Here is an 18,247-nt window from a genome sequence, read left to right as displayed (position 1 = left end):
GCATCAGGGTCTTCTCCAATGAGTAGACTACACATCAGGGCCAATGTATTGGAGTTTCAGCTTCAGTCCTTCCAATGGATATTCAGGACTGATTTCTTTCAGGATTGACTGGTTGGATCTCCTTGCAGTCCAAGAGACTCTCAAGAGTCTTCTCCAACACCACAGTTCAAATGCATCAAGTCTTTGACACTCAGCTTTCTTTATAGTCCAAATGAAAACATCCATGCATGAGTACTGGAAAAACCATAGCTTTGACTAGACGGACTTTTGTTGGCAAACTAATGTCTCTGCTTTTTAATATGCTGTCTAGGTTGGTTATAGCTTTTCTTCCAAGGAGCAAGCATCTTTTAATTTCATGGCTGCAGTCACCATCTGCAGTGATTTTGGAGCCCAAGAAAATAAAGTCTGTCATTGTTTCCATTGTTTCCCCATCTATTTGCCATGAAGTGATGGGACCAGATGCCATGATCTTAGTTTCCTGAATGTTGAGTTTTAAGCCAATTTTTTCACTATCCTCTTTCACTTTCATCAAGAGGCTCTTTAGTTTTTCACTTTCTGCCATAAGCATGGTGTCATCTGCATTTCTGAGGTTACTGATATTTCTCCCAGCAATCTTGATTCCAGCTTGAATCAACTTAGTAAGGCAATTTTATAATAAATTGGTGATACAAAGCAAATTCCAAAATTTATTACTTTTCATATTATTACACATTTTAAATAAAACCTTTTATTTCTTCTGGGTAATTACTTAAATATCAAAAGGCAGGTTCATTTAGCTCATACAACTCAAGTTATTACCAGGTACTCCCTTGAAAAGTAGATTTTTTTCTACTTCAGGTAATTCTTTTTGACTTTGTTTTGAATCTTTTCAAAGACTTATCTAAAGTTAAATATCTTGTCTCAGCTGAACAAATTTACTGCTGTGTGTTTATACTTTTTTCCAAAGATATTCAGCAACTATTTATTCATATGATTTTTAAATGAAAAATCAGTAAAACAGAATAAAAGATCAAATAAGGCATATTTGATTCCATGTTTTATAAATGATGAAGGAAAGTAATAGAGATAATGTTTAACAGAAGGTAATAGAATAATTTTGTCCCAGGAATTATCAATTAGAGGATTGATTATAATTGGCAGGAATTCATAGTGAGCAAGGTAAATATTTTCATAGTAAATCTCTTCTTTGTCAATAGACAAATAGATTAAAATTAGGTACATGCAACACTTTGAAAGCACAGAGTTAAACCACTTGAAAATTATGGGTAAAAGCGATGAGAAAATCTTATTAAATAAATGGTGGAACTAAAATTCACCCATAGCTGTAGCAAGTGTCAGAGACTCTCAAATACTGAGGCCTCTAGATAACCACTGACAATATTCCAGATTTAAAAGTTCTGGAATGATAGGGGCATTTGTCTATGTAACTTAACCTAGCTGATTTTTCATTTTCTTCTTCCTTGTTACATAAGAGTATGTGTGATAGAAACTTTGAGTATTCAAGGTAATAATGTTCTATTTGCAATGAATGAGACATACATGTATGGACATATGACAATATACCATCTTTGAGCGACTACCATGTGCCATGGTAGCTATATATCTGTTTATCTACATTTCAAGCCAACAATTTCTACAAATAAATTAAGCCTGTTCCATGAATATATAAAAATTATAAGTAAAGAAATGATGGCCCGTTAAAAAAGTAAAATACACATTCATTTCATCAATGCTGTTTGACCTGCTTCAAATAATCAGAATACAGAATCCTATTGATTCTAATGCTAGATGATTTTGAAGGGATCCCATAAAGGTATGTATATAAGCTTCCCCGGAACTTCAGATGGTAAAGAAACTGCCTGCAGTATAGGAGACCCAAGGTCTGCTGCTGGGCTAGGAAGATCCCCTGGAGAAGGGAATAGCTCCTCACTCCTGTATTCTTGCCTGGAGAATCCCATGGACAGAGAATCCTGGCAGGCCCCAGTCCATGGAATAGCAAAGAGTCGATCACAACCCAGCGGCTAACACATACACTTCATGAGGGTATGCAAAGAAAATTATATAGAATCATCCCCTCTTAAAACACTGCGTACTCTTTTTTTTTTATGTTAGTAAGGCTGTGAGAAATCCTTAGAATATAACTAGAGACAACATAAAGAGATACTAAATGGAGAAGAAAAATGACAATATTGATAGAAGCCAAATATTTTGCGAGTTCCAAAGGCCGTGAAGCCAAGGGACCCAGCTGTGTTACTGTTGAAACAGATCTCTATGCTAATATTCCAAAATCTATTAAGGGAGCTAATGAAGAAATCCAGACTAGTAGCAATTGAAAAAAGGAAACACCTGCCCAAGAAACAGTTTTTCATTCCTTAAGATGGGGCCTGGATATGATATTTTAAGTTCACATATCTTTATTAAAATTTTTAAGTTTATATTTTGAATATTGAAGGACATGTGACATTAAAACAACATTTTTAAGATTATATGTCTAGATGCATAAATCTGTAGAAGCCAACATTATTCCCATCTAGAACCTGAAGGCCTTCACATGTTTTTAGGTGTTCTTCTGTGCAAGTTCACCAATTCTTAACTGTGGCTTCTAAATTAAAAATCACAACTCTTTTGTTTGAAGTTCAGACAGAGTATGCTTAGCTCTTTTATTCCCCATTCTAATTAAGTATAGAGGTTTTTTGTGTGTGTGTGTGTTTTTTTTTTTTTTTGCCTGCTTTCACAGCTGTTTTACCAATATGTTCTTTTCCTTAGGAGGTACTCTGGAGTATAAAGTTATAAAAATCAATTCATTCCCATTTGTCCACACAAGTTGTTCCTGTTTCTGGACATATGAATAAGAGTAAGAAACCAGTTTCAAACGACTTTACACGAATATATACAAACTTCATTAAATGCAGAATACCTGTCATTACCCAAAAGGTTCTTCAAAGAAGTTTCCTATTTATTTGAGCATGCCTGGGGTATTGACTAGAGAATATCTGATTATTCAACTGTACTACCAGTACTTACTAATTCAAAAATTCTGTCTAAGGTGTCAAACTTCTATCCATCTATTCAGTCTCCTGCCTGCAGTGCAGGAGACCTGGGTTTGATCCCTGGGTTGGGAAGATCCCCTGGAGAAGGAAATAGCAAACCACTCTAGTATCCTTGCCTGGAAAATCCCATGAACAGAGGAGCCTGGAGGGCTGCAGTCCATGAGTTCGCAAACAGTCAGGCACGACTGAGCAACTAACACTAACACTTATTCAGTCTCCTGGTTGGCATCTATGTCGAGTATCTTCCTTTGTGCAGCTTTATCCTCCATCCTGCTCTCTCTCCTAGGAGGCTGACATGTATGGATTACTTTCATTGGTTCTCATGCTTCTTTGGCTTGCAATCAGAGTTGCACTGGGGAATCCCAGTTGGATACCAAAGGAAGAAAGAAGCGTAGCATCTAGTTTTTCCCCTTTGTTCTTTCCCTGTGAGGTTTCATTGGTCTGCTGTGGTCCTTGACTACTCTTAAGACCATTTAGCAATGCAAGACTCTTCCTCTCTTCCGCTCCTCATCCATTCAGCCTCGGGTACAATAAGTTGGGCTGCTACTTGCTCTGAGTTCTTTTGATATATTATTTTTAGAAGTTCCCTTACATCCTGTTAACATCCTTATAATTAACCATTTGTTAACAAATCCTACTTGCACTATCCTATTGCCTCTTGGGACCAAAATGTTACAATATCTTCATTTTGACCTTTCTAAAATTAAGCTTATTAATTCCCTCCAATCTTTTGAATTTTTGTAAAATTCTGTTAATATGGCCATTTTTCTAGCCATGTTATGAAATTCAATAAAACCATAACAAGGTTATTCATTTGTTTAGAGCAGTGTAATGACAAGTCTAGTTCATGTATATCCTTTCACTTAATCTCATCACTTCTGCATTACTTGTACTGCACAGGAAGAAATCTGCTTTGTAGCATGCTGCATTGGTCATTCAGAATGGTATCTTAACCCCAGCGCATTTGGCCTTCACTAAATACAGAGGACTTCTCTTACCTGAATGACTAGAAGTCAGTTTACTTTCACTCTATCTTTAATGTCTCTTATTTCTATTTTTATGTCCCATTATTTCCAGCCATACAGCCATAAATAGATTTCCCACCATCCTAACTCACTCCAGTGTATCAGCAATAAAATAAACTTTCTTAGAGCTCTCATGTTTTGTCCAACTTCCAAACCCTACAGTGACTTTTCACTGCCACTAATAATTTCCACAGTCTCCAACAGTCTACACTTTAAGCAGCCCCTCAAGACTTATCTCTCGTTATTCTCATTATTCCCTTCATCTCAGTTTAAGTAGATGAATATGATTGTACCTGATTTTCTCTGTTCATTTGCTTTACTCACATTTTTTTTCCTGTACTGGGAAAATCTTCCTTTCTTAGAAGTTGATAAGATACTCCCCATCTTCAAAGGCTCAAAGTATCACTGTAGATTACTTCTGCTAAAAGGAAATCACTTTCCTCTTTGAATTTCCACAGCATTTTCACACCCTCCTCTTTATCACATCATGCTTCTATTTTAGCTTCTATGTGTATATTTTGTATGCCTATCATGTATTTCAGATTCCTTTGCAAAAGGAAATCAGTTCTATCCACACTTGCAGCTCTTAGGAGGTCACTGAAACCTGACTGACTCAAAGAATTAGGTTCAAAGAAGACATTTGTAATTTTTTTTCTTTTTTAGAAATATCAACTCAGTAAGTGTATTACCAGCAATGTTTCTTTAGTTTCTGATCATTGCTATTAACTACATTTCCAAATCCACTTTCTATCTTGTAATAACAGCTTAGGTTCCTTGTGTAACTTTATAATAACCACTAGCAGAGGAAATATAATCCAGAAGGAAACTTTTTGTAGAATATTTAAGAAATAATGGAAATATAAATACATATATATATATATATATGCCTATACATCTAAATACTTGCCTATATATGTAATTTTTCATTACATTCTAACACCTAGAATGCATCTATCATTTTGCAGCATCAAAAGTAAAAAAGCAGAAAGAATATATCTTACAGTTTTATATTAATGATGTGAGATCCATTTTTAATATGTTGGTAGATATATAATAAAAATATCATTGCAACATATAGGGACCTTCTTTCTCACATGTATTTGCATTTTTATAATGTAATTACCTTCAATTAACTAGAGATATCTACTGTACAATGTATTCAAATATCAATCTCTTGCTTCACAAATAAAATTCTCTTCAGAAGCACAGGTCTTATTCCTCTTCTATTAAAAAAAAAAAAAAGGCAAACAAACTACAAGCCATATATTCAGAGTCTAGCCATAGCATTAATACTTTACCAGACTTGAGTGCTACATCAATGCTTGTTTAATGTTTCAAGTTACTAAAATTCCTGTTCTCAGCTATATTATCTCTTCAGATAAGACATAACATTCAAGGAGATAACCACACTGCAGAGGTTAATTTACCTTTTGACTGCATAAACTCAGCTTGAGATAATTACAGTAGGATGTTTGACGTTCTTTGTTTCTAACTACATTTAGCCTTTCTCTGCATTGTTGGATAACACTGTGCTATAGATGGTAACCAGCTTCCTTTAGATCACACATGATTTAAAGATGGGCCAGAATAAATACACCTAATTGAGGCTATTACTGGTCACTGAAGAAGCCACAGTTACGCTACGTTGTGCTGTAATCTTACAGAGGGGCTCCATCCAAGTCTGTCTTTACTCTGCCTCTCCCACTACCACACCATTTCAAAGGAAATAGATATTGTCTTTCAGGGTCTTTTATGTGCCAGGAACTGTGCTAGAATATTGCATATGTAACTTATTTCTATTCTCTAAACAAAAATGCATTTAAAAATGAGGTTCAGAGAAGCTACCTTGTTCCCATGGTCACGGTGGGAAAAAGGCAGTGAGATGAGGTCCAAAGTCTATTGTCTTTTCCAGGCTCCATGCCACCCCCCAAGAATGGTCCCAGAAAACAGTAAAAGTAGATGCCATAAAGCATGATATCTGCTCAGAAATATATCGTGGTGGGCTGGTAAAGAGACCAAAAAAGCTGTTTTTATTTGTAGCATTTGACTATCATCATGGTGTAATTATTCCCACCCTAATTTCAAGCTACCAACCTGAGGTCACTGAATGCAAACTTGGGAAGAAGTGTGCATAGTTGGCTCCTATCAACTGGTAAGAGCCAGCTCCTGCACACCATTAGTTACTCCAAAGAAGAAGAAATAATACTATCAAGGAAATCAAACTGTAAGTGGTGAGTATTGAAAGGTAGGTGTGAAGCAAATATGGCAACTTCTGCCCAGACCTCAGGCCATCAACAGTGAGTCACAGACTTTTTTTTTTTTTTTTGATAAAGCAATTACTTCATTAACTGAACCACTTCCACAGTTGAATGATCAATTCTTATTGCAAAACCATTTTCACCAGAAAGTGGTACCAAGAAGTCTTAGATTAAATCAAGGAGGCAGATACTTCACAAAAAAAACAGGTTACCTTCTTAATGGAAGATACAATCTGTTCTTAAGCATGTAAAAATATAGTTTTAGGAAATATTATGGGTCTTTCTTACAACTCTGGACTCCAGTATATAACATTCATAAGTGTGCATATTCATGGGCTAATTTATTCATTCAATAATTGATCAACTCCCATGCATCCACAGACCCTGGAGATACCTTTAACCCCAGCAGATTAAATTTCCTACCACAGCAAGCTTAGATTCCACTAAGACAAGACAAGTCAAATTAAACATATAATAAGAAAATAAACTTTATATTTTAGTAGGGCTTTAAAAGTTAATTTTCCAAAGCCCAAGCTATTATTTGAAAAGAGAAGAAATATACCTTACGTATCTAGTACCCAAACATACTTAAGTTATATTCTGAAAACCTAGAAGAAAAGTCACTTAATTCAAAAGTATTTCTTGAGTTCCTATCATGTACAAGCAGTATCTAGGAAATAGGCAAATTGTTTTTTCTAAGTCAGTTCTTTTCCCTCATCTTAAGAGATTTATAATGTAATGGAAGAGGGAAACAGATACTAACAAGTAAAGATATGAAGATACTAGATCATTTCAGTTACTGATGTATACTAATAAAAGAATGAATAGTGTAGAGTGACTACATGACAACTTCGACTGAACTGCTCAACAGAAGAGTTTCTGAAGATGTGGACTAGAAAAGATATCTGAAATCACTGTCTCTCAGTGCATCCAATAATCCCAATAACTCTTCCTGCCTCTACTCCAACTTTCAGGGGCTTGAGCCTCATTCCTTTTAGAACTCAGGTTAGGAAGAAAGCAATCCAGGCTGAGGAAACAGAAAATGCAAATATCCTGAAGTAAGAAAGAGTTTAGAGTATTCTACATACAGAAAGGTTCATATAGCCCAAGAATAGAGACAAAATCCATTACAAACAACTTCAGGGACTCTGCTAAATCATTTAGAGTCTAATTCCAAAATGGAATCACTGGGACGTTAGGAGGAAAGGAATACAATCTGCTTCACATTTTGGTTTTTTGTTTCTTTTTTTAACAGCTTCACCCCTTATGACAGATGATGGCAATGGGGACTAGGGTCTGCAGAGACATGCTGATAATTGGGAAAACGTTAGAATGCTGTAGAGATAAAGACACAAGCTGGTTCAATCCCTGAGTCCGGTGTCTCAGAAGACTTATGCTCTGTATCAGTGGCTCACCTCTGCTTGAGGTGCTATCTCCCATTGGCCAACATTGTTTTCTTCATAGTAGTGTCTGAAATGTATATACTTCTCCTTGCCTGATGTCCACATGCACTAGAATGTAAATTCTATGGGTGCAGGGACACTGTCTGATTTATTCAGTTACGTTTACAGGACACAAGATGCTGTCTGAGACAGCAGGTGCTCATTAAGTGATAAAAGTGAATTAATGAATAACTTCTACCCAATGGTTCTCATTCTACACCATGGGCCATACAGGACAATTCAAGCAGTCTATGAGAAAGCTCTTAAAGTAAATGCAGCTGTTCCATACCTTTTGATTTTTTTTTTTAATGCTACTTCTACTTCCTTATTTCTCTCAAATATTTTAGTTCCTTAAATATCCTAGTTGATTTTAAAACTTGGATTAAAATAAGTAAACTTCTAATCACATATACGAAGGTATAGAAATTAGATATGATTAAATTAATAACAGCTGCTTCTGACTTTGCTTATGTTCTTTTTCCCTACTGCTTTTCTTTGCTAAGTTTAACCTGCTGATTTCAGTATTTCTTGTATCATTCTGAAGATTCAACAGACTTATATTTTACTTATGATCTGTCATGATAAGCAATCTCTATGCCTGCAAACTAGGCCAAACTAAGCTCTCCTGTGGAAAAGAAGATAATTATCTTAACAACAGGACTCAATGGTACCAACTCCTACTTGCTATCCATGAACTTTTATTATTTGGCAATACAAAGTTGATTTTATCTGATGTTATACTGACCAGCTCTTTACACAGCTAAGTTTGGCCATGTGACTGTTTGGGCCAATTAGATGTAAGTAGAAGCATCAGAGGTCAAAGGCCACTTAAAACTGTGCCAGAAGGAATGATCTTTTATTCACTTTCCCACTACTTGGAATGTGGATATGTCCTATATAAGGACTCTTCAACAGAAGTGATTTATGTCACCTCTGTACTGAGCTCCTCCTCACTCAGGACGCCCACACTCTTCTCTGGGTGTGTATCTCCACCCTGCTTCTGAGTTGGATATCCTGCAGGAGTTCTGGCAATAATCTTGGAACCTGCACATTTAGTCATATATTAAGAACAGTATGACAAAAATTCAACTGTGGTCCCTCATAATAAGAGACACCATAATAGTTCCCAACTGTTTAATTTCCACTTGTTTTATATGAGAGAAGTTTTATTCTTTACCCTTCTGTTATTTGGTGTTTTCTTTTGGATGCAGATGAAACTAATCCTAGTTGAAAAATTCAGTACATTTCTAAATTTCTATTTTATATGGTCTTTCCTTGTGATTTATAAGAATGACCATTTCACTTGGGGGGAAAAAAAAAGACGCCACTATAGAGAATTGAAAAATCATTTTGATTACTTTTTAAGTTGATGGAAAAAGACAAAAATCAAAGATATTCAACTCTAGCTTTGTTCTGTTCCTTTTTTAATTATATTCTTTGATGAATTATATATGAATATATAAATAAGAACTACTGATATTTGCTTGTTGGAGAAATATGATTATTGGTTTGATTTTATAAATGAAGAAGTTAAAATTCCAAAGAATGCTTATGTTTTTCCTGGATTTCATAATTGCCATTTACATGTTCATGGTCACTGACATAATTAATATAACATTTAAACAATTTTAACTACATTGGTCATCGATGAAATATATTCCAAGTTAAAAAAAATTGTATTAAATATTCATGAACTTGATCTATACATTATAAGCATCTTAATCCTATTTGAATTTATAGGTTTTCTAGTGAATTCATCAAATCAGTAGTCTAAGTATCCTAATATTTACAATATATCAATATGAATATTATATTTTCTACTTTAAAAATGCCTTATACACCAGAATCTAAGAAGACAAGCACAGCATCAGATACTTATTGGATTCTTAGATATGACATCATTGTGTATATAAAGTTACTCACTGTTCTTCAGGAGAGATGGATATAAACCCGTATAACCCACCATGAGTGCTATGATAGGTATCTGGAGACTAGCTATACTGGCAATGGTAGAGTGAACCTGTGTTGGCATTAGGAAGAGAGGAAAACTTTAGCTGCATTTTGAAGGGTAAGAACTATGCAGGTAGAAAAGCAAAAGGGAAACTGAGTCAGAAAGAATGCCCTGAACACAAGCATGGAAGCAAATACAAGCCACCTCTGTCACACTGAGGTAGGAGACAGTGGGCCTCAGGGCCAGACACCTGGTATTTGTCAAATGGAGTAAAATTCAAGCTTTGTTCTCACCCAGACACTCCAAGGACAAATCTAGGGGTAAAAGCTGAACTTTGCTAAAACAGAGAGATAAGGTGCCCACTCTTGAGGTCAAGGAAGGCTTTACTGTCTGCACATGCACAGGAAGGCTTCTTGAGTGTCAAGAAGGGAGAGGGCTCCATCCCATAATAAGTGTGGCCATGCATGCATAGGCCACTGTGGTGGGATTCATCGTAGCAAAAAGTTGCAAATGCCTCTTGGGGAGGATCCATGGACTAGCCAGGTGTGAAGAAAGAAGCACGGTGATTGGCCAAGGGTAAAGGAACACCTGGAAAGACTGTCCTATATAAACGATTTACGTCACCTCTATACTGCGCTCCTCCTCACTCAGGATGCTTACACTCTTCTCTGGGTGTGTATCTCTGCCCTGCTTCTGAGTTGATAAACTGTTTCCTGTGTGTGCTCCCATACCTTGTGCTGTGCCTCTAATAATAAACCGTGTGCCTGTTTTTACAGTTTTTGCCTCCTTGAAACATTCTTGCTTTCAAAGAGCAGCAAGGGCCAGGGCCACTTTGCTTTTAGCCTCTAGTCCCTGCTGGTCTAGGACTCTTGGCTTTCATCCAGGTTACATCCCTGGGCAGGAAACTAAGATCTCTATTCAGGACTGCTCACTGTTCTCCCTCCAAGATCAACATTATTTTCCCAATCACAAACGCTGGCCTACCACACTGATAGCACCATCCCCAGAAATTTCCTGACCTCTGAGAGTTCCATTTCAGACGCTCTGCTATTAGATACACCACTTCCTGTATGTCCAGCCTATTGCTCGAGTCATCGTCGTTTCATCAATACCACTTTAACTGCCTTTCAGCTTCACTTTTATTTGCTGGAGCTTTTAGGAGAGATTGTAGTTTAACCGATGTTTCATGGCATAATCAAAATAGTTAAGCACATAGCACAAGAATCGCAAAGAAAGTAAAGGACAAAGTAAAATCCTAAATATAGATTTTTATATTTTAAACTATTACCATATTTTATGGATTTAATTATTTTAATTTGGAATTCTAATCTGAAGACCATTTTGGGGAACAGATTTATTTAATTTTCATACATGCTGTATAAACAATTTTTTTTCAAAAAATGAAAATGACCTGCCATATGCCATCATAAAGCAACTCAGGCTTTATATTTTACTACTTTACATTCCATCCTCATGTAGCAGAATCTAGAAAAGTCTGAATATCCAATTATGTCAATCATTCAAAACTCATTTGTACATGCATTCCTTGAATAGATTTTACATATTTCATCAATAGTTTTTTTTTGGCAAACAATGGTAAGTTGTGGTTGTTTTCATGTATCAAAAGTGATAATGCTAAAGTGGAGAAACCAGCAGTGAGAGTCACCCGAGCTCTTTTGATGAACGTCTCCATAGCATTGCCTATACCATGGAGGAGTGGTGCTCTGCCAGCATCTTTTAATGACCACCTCTATGGACACAGAAGGTGAAGTATTCAGGAAGTCTGCCCAAGACACATGGTGTGAAGACCATTGTCCTCTTGAGGGCTTTAAATATTACTGTCAGCTGTGAGCACCATTTTAAGTTTCATTAGTGGGAATTTCTTTCAAATTTATCTTCATTTATTTGAAGGCTAATGTGAAAATGGGCATATGGTATTCACCTGTATTATGAATGAAACTCTGCCTAAAACCAAATCTATGAACACGGGTACACAGGTGTACACATAAAACGCTGTACATCTGCTGCAAACACACATTACACACATGTTAAATTGTTTTCTCTCCAAATTTCATTGGCTGAGCATATCAGTAAATTCCTGTAAATGAAGTGCTTGAGGTTATTCTGTAATTTATAATCCGATTATCGTTTGCCAGAAGAAAGATATATTCATATAGATGAAGAATTAGCTAGCCATTGATCTTTATTACTACATATTTGTAAATTAGGGATCGCTGTTTTGTTTAAAGTATGCAATTATATAAAATATGATTTTGTTAACCAAACCATATTTATCATGTGTTACCCCTGCTAGGAGAGTTATTGTACTAGAACCTAAGGGAGATAAATGGATAACATTTCTACTATGCAAAGTTTCTACTATAAATGTAATTTCTATAGCTCTTAGATAATTTGTTCAAGTTGAATAAGATGTTGACAAAACAGAATTAAAATCACCACCATGGTTGCTTTCATTCAGTTCAGTTCAGCAATTCATGCTGAATTGCTTGCTTTGCTCTGTACTTTCTACATACAGTCATTTCACATTCTGTCACGACCTTAAATATCCTAAAACACTGCATTTGTCCTATCACTATATCCTCCTGAATTTTTTTTTCATGTTCTGGTACTATGTATACAGACAGGCTCCATCTGCCCAACCCCTTGCTAGTAATCTATAGAAAAAGTAACAAAACTATCAGTATGAACACACAAAATTCTGAGCCAGCTCTGACTTCTGCTCATAGGGACCAAGCAGGGTATTAATACACAAGAGGAAACACAGAAATAATTTAAGAAGCAAGTCTTTGATTGTGGATTGAGAGATACTAAACACAGGTACCCTTCCATTACTCATACCTTTTTGTACTTGCCTCTGTAACACTAGTTTAGAGCAAGCATTATATCTACCAGAATTTAGCCTTCTCACCAAACTTTAAACATTAAGAATTCTGTCATAGTTCTTAGTGGTGAAAGGCTGGATCAGGCAGCTTGAAATGAAATACAATATATATTGAAGTGAACAACATTTCATAGACTGTTTTAAATACTACTGAAGTATTCTATTTTCTATTAAAATATGATTTATACTTGGCTAAAGTATCTAAGAATATGAACAATTTAAATAGTATTACAGAGCAATTATATGTTCAGTTCAGTTGCTCAGTCGTGTCCGACTCTTTGCAACCCCATGAACCGCAGCATGCCAGGCCTCCCTGTCCATCACCAACTCCTGGAGTTTACTCAAACTCATGTTCATCGAGTCGGTGATGCCATCCAGCCATCTCATCCTCTGTTGTCCCTGTCGTCCAAGGGACTCTCAAGAGTCTTCTCCAACACCACACTTCAAAAGCATCAATTCTTCAGAGCTCAGCTTTCTTCACAGTCCAACTCTCACATCCATACATGACTATTGGAAAAACCATAGCCTAGACAGACCTTTGTTGGCAAAGTAATGTCTCTGCTTTTGAATATGCTATCTACGTTGGTAATAACTTTCCTTCCAAGGAGTAAGCATCTTTTAATTTCATGGCTGCAATCACCATCTGCAGTGATTTTGGAGCCCAAAAAAACTAAAGTCTGACACTGTTTCCACTGTTTGCCCATCTATTTCCCATGAAGCGATGGGACCGGATGCCATGATCTTAGTTTTCTGAATGCTGAGATTTAAGCCAAGTTTTTCACTCTCTTCTTTCACTTTCATCAAGAGACTTTTTAGTTCCTCTTCACTTTCTGCCATAAGGGTGGTGTCATCTGCATATCTGAGGTTATTGATATTTCTCCCAGCAATCTTGATTCCAGCTTGGGCTTCATCCAGCCCAGCCTTTCTCATGATGTACTCTGCATGTAAGTTAAATAAGCAGGATGACAATATACAGCCTTGATGTACTCCTTTTCCCTATTTGTTGTATATGGTAATGTGAGTCATAGTTCAATTATTAAGTAACTACTCAAATATTTATATTTGCTTGCTCTAAGTCTTAATTTCTTCATAATAGCCATCAAATACCTTCTTCATGGGATTCTCAGAAGTAACAAATAGGTTTTATAGACATACACATATGTGCTGAATATACTCAATGTGTTAATTAACAGCAGCTCTGGAAAACAGTGATCTTTGCTTTCTTTTCAGAATTATTAGATTTATGATAAAGCAAAATTGAGTCACAATATATGACTTAGATAATATATTGTACAGTAACTAATTTTATATGATGTCACACACAATATTTGAGAATATGCTGGTCTTTAATAACCCCATACAAAGCAACCATCATCCTTGTGGGAGAAGCATGATCCAGCATGGCAAAAACAAACTGAAAGAAATTTTCACGTCACATCATCATCACTGAGTATGGATTTTACCACACTTCAAAAATCTCCAAGTGGTTAATGAAAAGATTAGAATTAGTGTACAGAATCACTTATAATTAAGATGAATTTAAAAATCAATGCTGAAAACCAGTGCTAAAAAGTCAGAAAATATTACACTGTCTAACCATAAAAAAAAAAAACAGAAAAAAATGATATGTTTAAAAATAAAACACGTTTTCATAGTCAGAGACCAGAATTCGAAGACTGACCGCTATACTCTAAATTCACCTCTGGATTGTAAGTTAAGCAGATTGCTTTCACATTTGAATGCTGACCTTCTAATACCAGCTTTTCCAGGAAGGATTAGGAAATTATGGTGAGTTCTTCCACCTCCCTCCAAGTCTCCACTGTGGCAATAACATTGACAAGATGGTTGGTCAAGATTAGGGATGTGGCTCACAGGCAAATGACACGACCTCATCTTTACACATGACTTCCTAACAAGGAACAGACAAGGACAAGCGACCAACATTTTCCCTCTGATCACCACATATTTAGACAATCTCCCACTGACATGAGCAGACAAATTATCCTAATGAATAAATTCAACAGTCACTTATTAGTGATGTCATACAGAACAAAATATTAATACTTTAGAGCTCTTTAGCCAGTTGTGTAGATGGAAAGTGAACAAGGTCACTCTCTCTAGGGGAAGGTTTCTCAACCTCAATGCTATTGACATTTTGGGCAGGATGATCCTGGAACCAGACGAACAATAAAATTGTAAATTGCCAGGAATTTGTTGAAATCTTAGGAAATGCATGGAGTTTTCACAGACTGTGGAATATGGACGCTAGTCCATTTTATTTAAATACCAAATAACTAGTCTATGTTAACTGATAATTGGGTAACATTTAAGACATTTCATGGAGCTGTTTCTCCACATATTTCCTAATTGGGGACAAATGTTCAAGCAAAATGCAGTTAAGCAAAATTCACTATTTTGAAAATCAAAATGACTTCAATCTTATTTTCTGATAGGCTGATTCAAACCAAAATCAATATTGGGGTACTGAGAAGAACTCTGAATACTTTGAATGAACATCTATATAAATCATTTTGCGAACCTTTTGGTCAATAACGAGTGACAGTGAGGTTAAAGTAACAATAGGTCTTGAAGTTCAAATAAACATTAACCGTCAGCTCTTAGGAATGTTGGTAACTATGAAAAACTCCCATCTGCCTGACAAACTGGCAGACTCAAAGTGCATTCTTCTATCTTAACTTTCCTTGACCCTCTGTGCTTCATTCTACACAATTAACTTGACCATTCTTTTTGAAAAAAAAATTTTTTTTTTACTCTGTAATTCAGGGGTCTTCTTATCCCTCTCACAATTTTCTGTTTTCTTTGATGATTCTTCTCATTGGCCTATCCTAAATTTTAGGCGCCAAAAAAGTCAGATCCTGGGTATTCTATTTTTTATTAAGCATACAAATCTACTCTCAAGGCTTTTAAAACTATAGGTTGTCCAATTTATACCTGCAATCCTGACATCCATTAACTCTACACTCCTGAATCTTACATTCTACTCTAAGATGACTGAGGTAACTAAGATTTACCTTAGTCGAAATCTATAACTCATCTTTTCCTATCACAGCAATCTATCAGACGTTACCACAACTCAGGGGTGAATGCCATCCATGAAACTAGCCAAACTAAAAACGTGAATTCAACACTGATGCCTCTAACCCTCCCTGGCTGTCCCCATTCTATTCATTCTCTGCCATCAGCTTCTAAGGTATGTCTTAGATCCATTAACTTTTGCCCATTTCTGTTGACAACAGTTTAGTTCAAGTTATGGGTCTGAAAAATCTCATGTTTTTCTCTAAATACACCTTTACTTCCTGTACCAACCTCTCAAGGTATTCTATAGTATTTACTCAGAGATCCCCCTCATGTAAGTATCACACCTTGTGAGCTTAATATATGCACATTGTTTGGGGTACTTGCTGTAGCCTTAGGGCTTATGGTCATGTGCTTAATCTTTTTGTGCATGCCACATGGTTCATCTCATAGCTATGAAGCACAAGTCCTAATGAATTTTCAATCTAGTTTGATATATCCCTAAAAGGGATCAATAGCAGTTTAAGTGGGACCAGATACAGATTTGGGATGACTTTTTCTATACCATGAAGTTTATTTTAAACGTGAAAATGTTTTCTAAGAGTACCTTAAAAATTGAGGAAGTTTATTAGGAAAAAAAAAAAATCAATGAAATCGTGCTATAGCCATTAGGAAAGGGCTATTAAAAAGCTGGGAAAAAACAAAACAGTAAAACCCAAGTCTGATAAATTGGGAGTCTAATTCTGAGCATGTCCATTCAGAGAGAGACAAACATGTTAGAAATGGTTTGCAAGGTGAGGTACAGGCTGATACTGCGGTCACTTAAAAATCAATTAGATGCTGTCTCGAGGGAAACTGGACAGAATATCAAGTGCTGACAGAAAGTCTTGACGAGCTGAGCAGACTTCTGATTTTTCTACTCTTTCCTTGGCTATAATAGCCTGTGTTGTTAGAGCATTTGAGTTCAGAAACTATTTAGTTGCCAAGAGGAAATTGTTTCTTCAGAACCTGGTAGATATGTGGCAGAAAATTCTATGCTGAAACTCAAACGGCTTCCTTAATTTTTTCCCTAATGTGATTAATACTTCTCTACCTTTAGATCAACACAGTGCAGCAACTTCAAAGAAATAGATGCTGGTTCCAGAGACAGATGACAACTTCAAAACTCACTTGTAATTTCTTTTCCCCAGAATGTAAAATGACACATTTCAACACTTTTCAGTAAAATTGCTGTAGTCAGAGACACTCGGAAAAACCGAATGCACTATTTTCAAACCATGTCCCAAAAAGGAGCTATAGTCATTGTTTTTACTCAAAATGCCTTTCAATATACTCCCCTTTTCTATTCCCTGAAATACCATTACTGTGAAAAGTTTCAGCTCTGAAAACTGAGACTGTCATTGTCCAATTTGATAATAAAGTTTATTTTCCAAGATTTTTAAACAAAACATTGTATCTCAATTTTGTTGAAACCTCCGCCTCCAAGTGCACCCATTTCTCTCCATTCTTTCTCTGTGATTAACTTCTATCATCCTTCCCATGGTAAGTCCATGTCTTCAATAAATCACTTGTGACACACAGATTTCTAGTCCCCCAAACTTTTATCTCCTTTTACTGGTTCCTACACCAATAATTCTGGAAGAGAATCAGATTCTGGCAGAAAAACTCTTAAATGGTCTTAAATAAAATAAACATTTGGTATGAAAGATTATGCCTGAATGATAGGGAGTTAATAGTCCTCTAAAGAATAATGTAATGGGCTTGGTTCTTGGCAAAGACATAGTAACTTAGTTGTATGGATTTAAGAATATATTCAAAGAAAATAACTATTTTCTCTCTCCAGCTATAGGTATTCCATTTAATCCTCATGCCTGATTAGTATTCATAAAGAGGATTTCTTCTAAGTCTTTTAAAGTTTTCTTTTAAGCCCTTTTAATTTATTTCTGTCTCTACTTTTTCATAGTTTTAAAGACTTTAACTCTGTTTTCCAGAATTATTTTCATTGCAAGAGACAGGGACCAAATTTAAACTAACTAGTTAAAAAAAGGTAATCTGTTGATTTATGCAGCAGCAAAGCCCAGGGATAGTTGAGGTTCAGGTTTGGCTGGATGTGGACACTCAGATGAAATCAGGAGTTTCTCCCTATTCAGAGTACTGCCATTTTCTTTGTTGACTTTTTTTCTTTCTTCCAAGCAACCTCATTCCAGCATGGCTAATAATTGCCACAGCTTTACAAACCATAAGGAAATGGCAACCCACTTCAGTATTCTCACCTGGAAAACTCCATGGACAGAAGAGCTTTGGTGGGCTACATTCTACGGGGTCGCAATGAGTCAGACACAACTGAACAACTAACACTTTCACTACAAACCAAAAACTCAGCTAAAATGGATAAAGAAATCCTCTTTTAGCTTAGTCCAGTAATAATTCCAGGATACTGGTCTGGCTTGGGTCACTAGCCTGCCCCTCAAATGATCACATTGGCTAGAGGAATAAAATGCTTGAATGTGGCTTACTCTCCTTCTAAGAGACAGGAATAAGATTATTCTTACCTGTAACACATGGGTTCAAAGAAGGTGGTTC

At 36.0% G+C, this 18,247-nt stretch overlaps 1 protein-coding gene across 5 annotated transcripts in view; it reads right to left on the bottom strand.

Annotated features, from left to right (window-relative positions):
* The window catches only part of GPC5 (glypican 5), a 1,588,740-nt gene that overhangs the window by 663,717 nt on the left and 906,776 nt on the right, over nucleotides 1-18,247 (bottom strand). The window contains exon 8 of one of the 5 annotated variants that reach the window (XM_070799871.1): nucleotides 1-18,247. This exon is cut by the window's left edge and continues 31,419 nt beyond it. The exons of the other annotated variants lie outside the window; for them this stretch is intronic. Coding sequence (XP_070655972.1) covers nucleotides 18,246-18,247 — 2 coding nt within the window. The 3' untranslated portion in view covers nucleotides 1-18,245. 5 annotated transcript variants of the gene reach the window in all.

Source organism: Bos indicus, chromosome 12 (assembly GCF_029378745.1).
Source record: "Bos indicus isolate NIAB-ARS_2022 breed Sahiwal x Tharparkar chromosome 12, NIAB-ARS_B.indTharparkar_mat_pri_1.0, whole genome shotgun sequence".
NCBI lineage: Eukaryota > Metazoa > Chordata > Mammalia > Artiodactyla > Bovidae > Bos > Bos indicus.
Note: the sequence above shows the minus strand (reverse complement) of the source record. Positions and strands in the feature narration are given on the sequence as shown.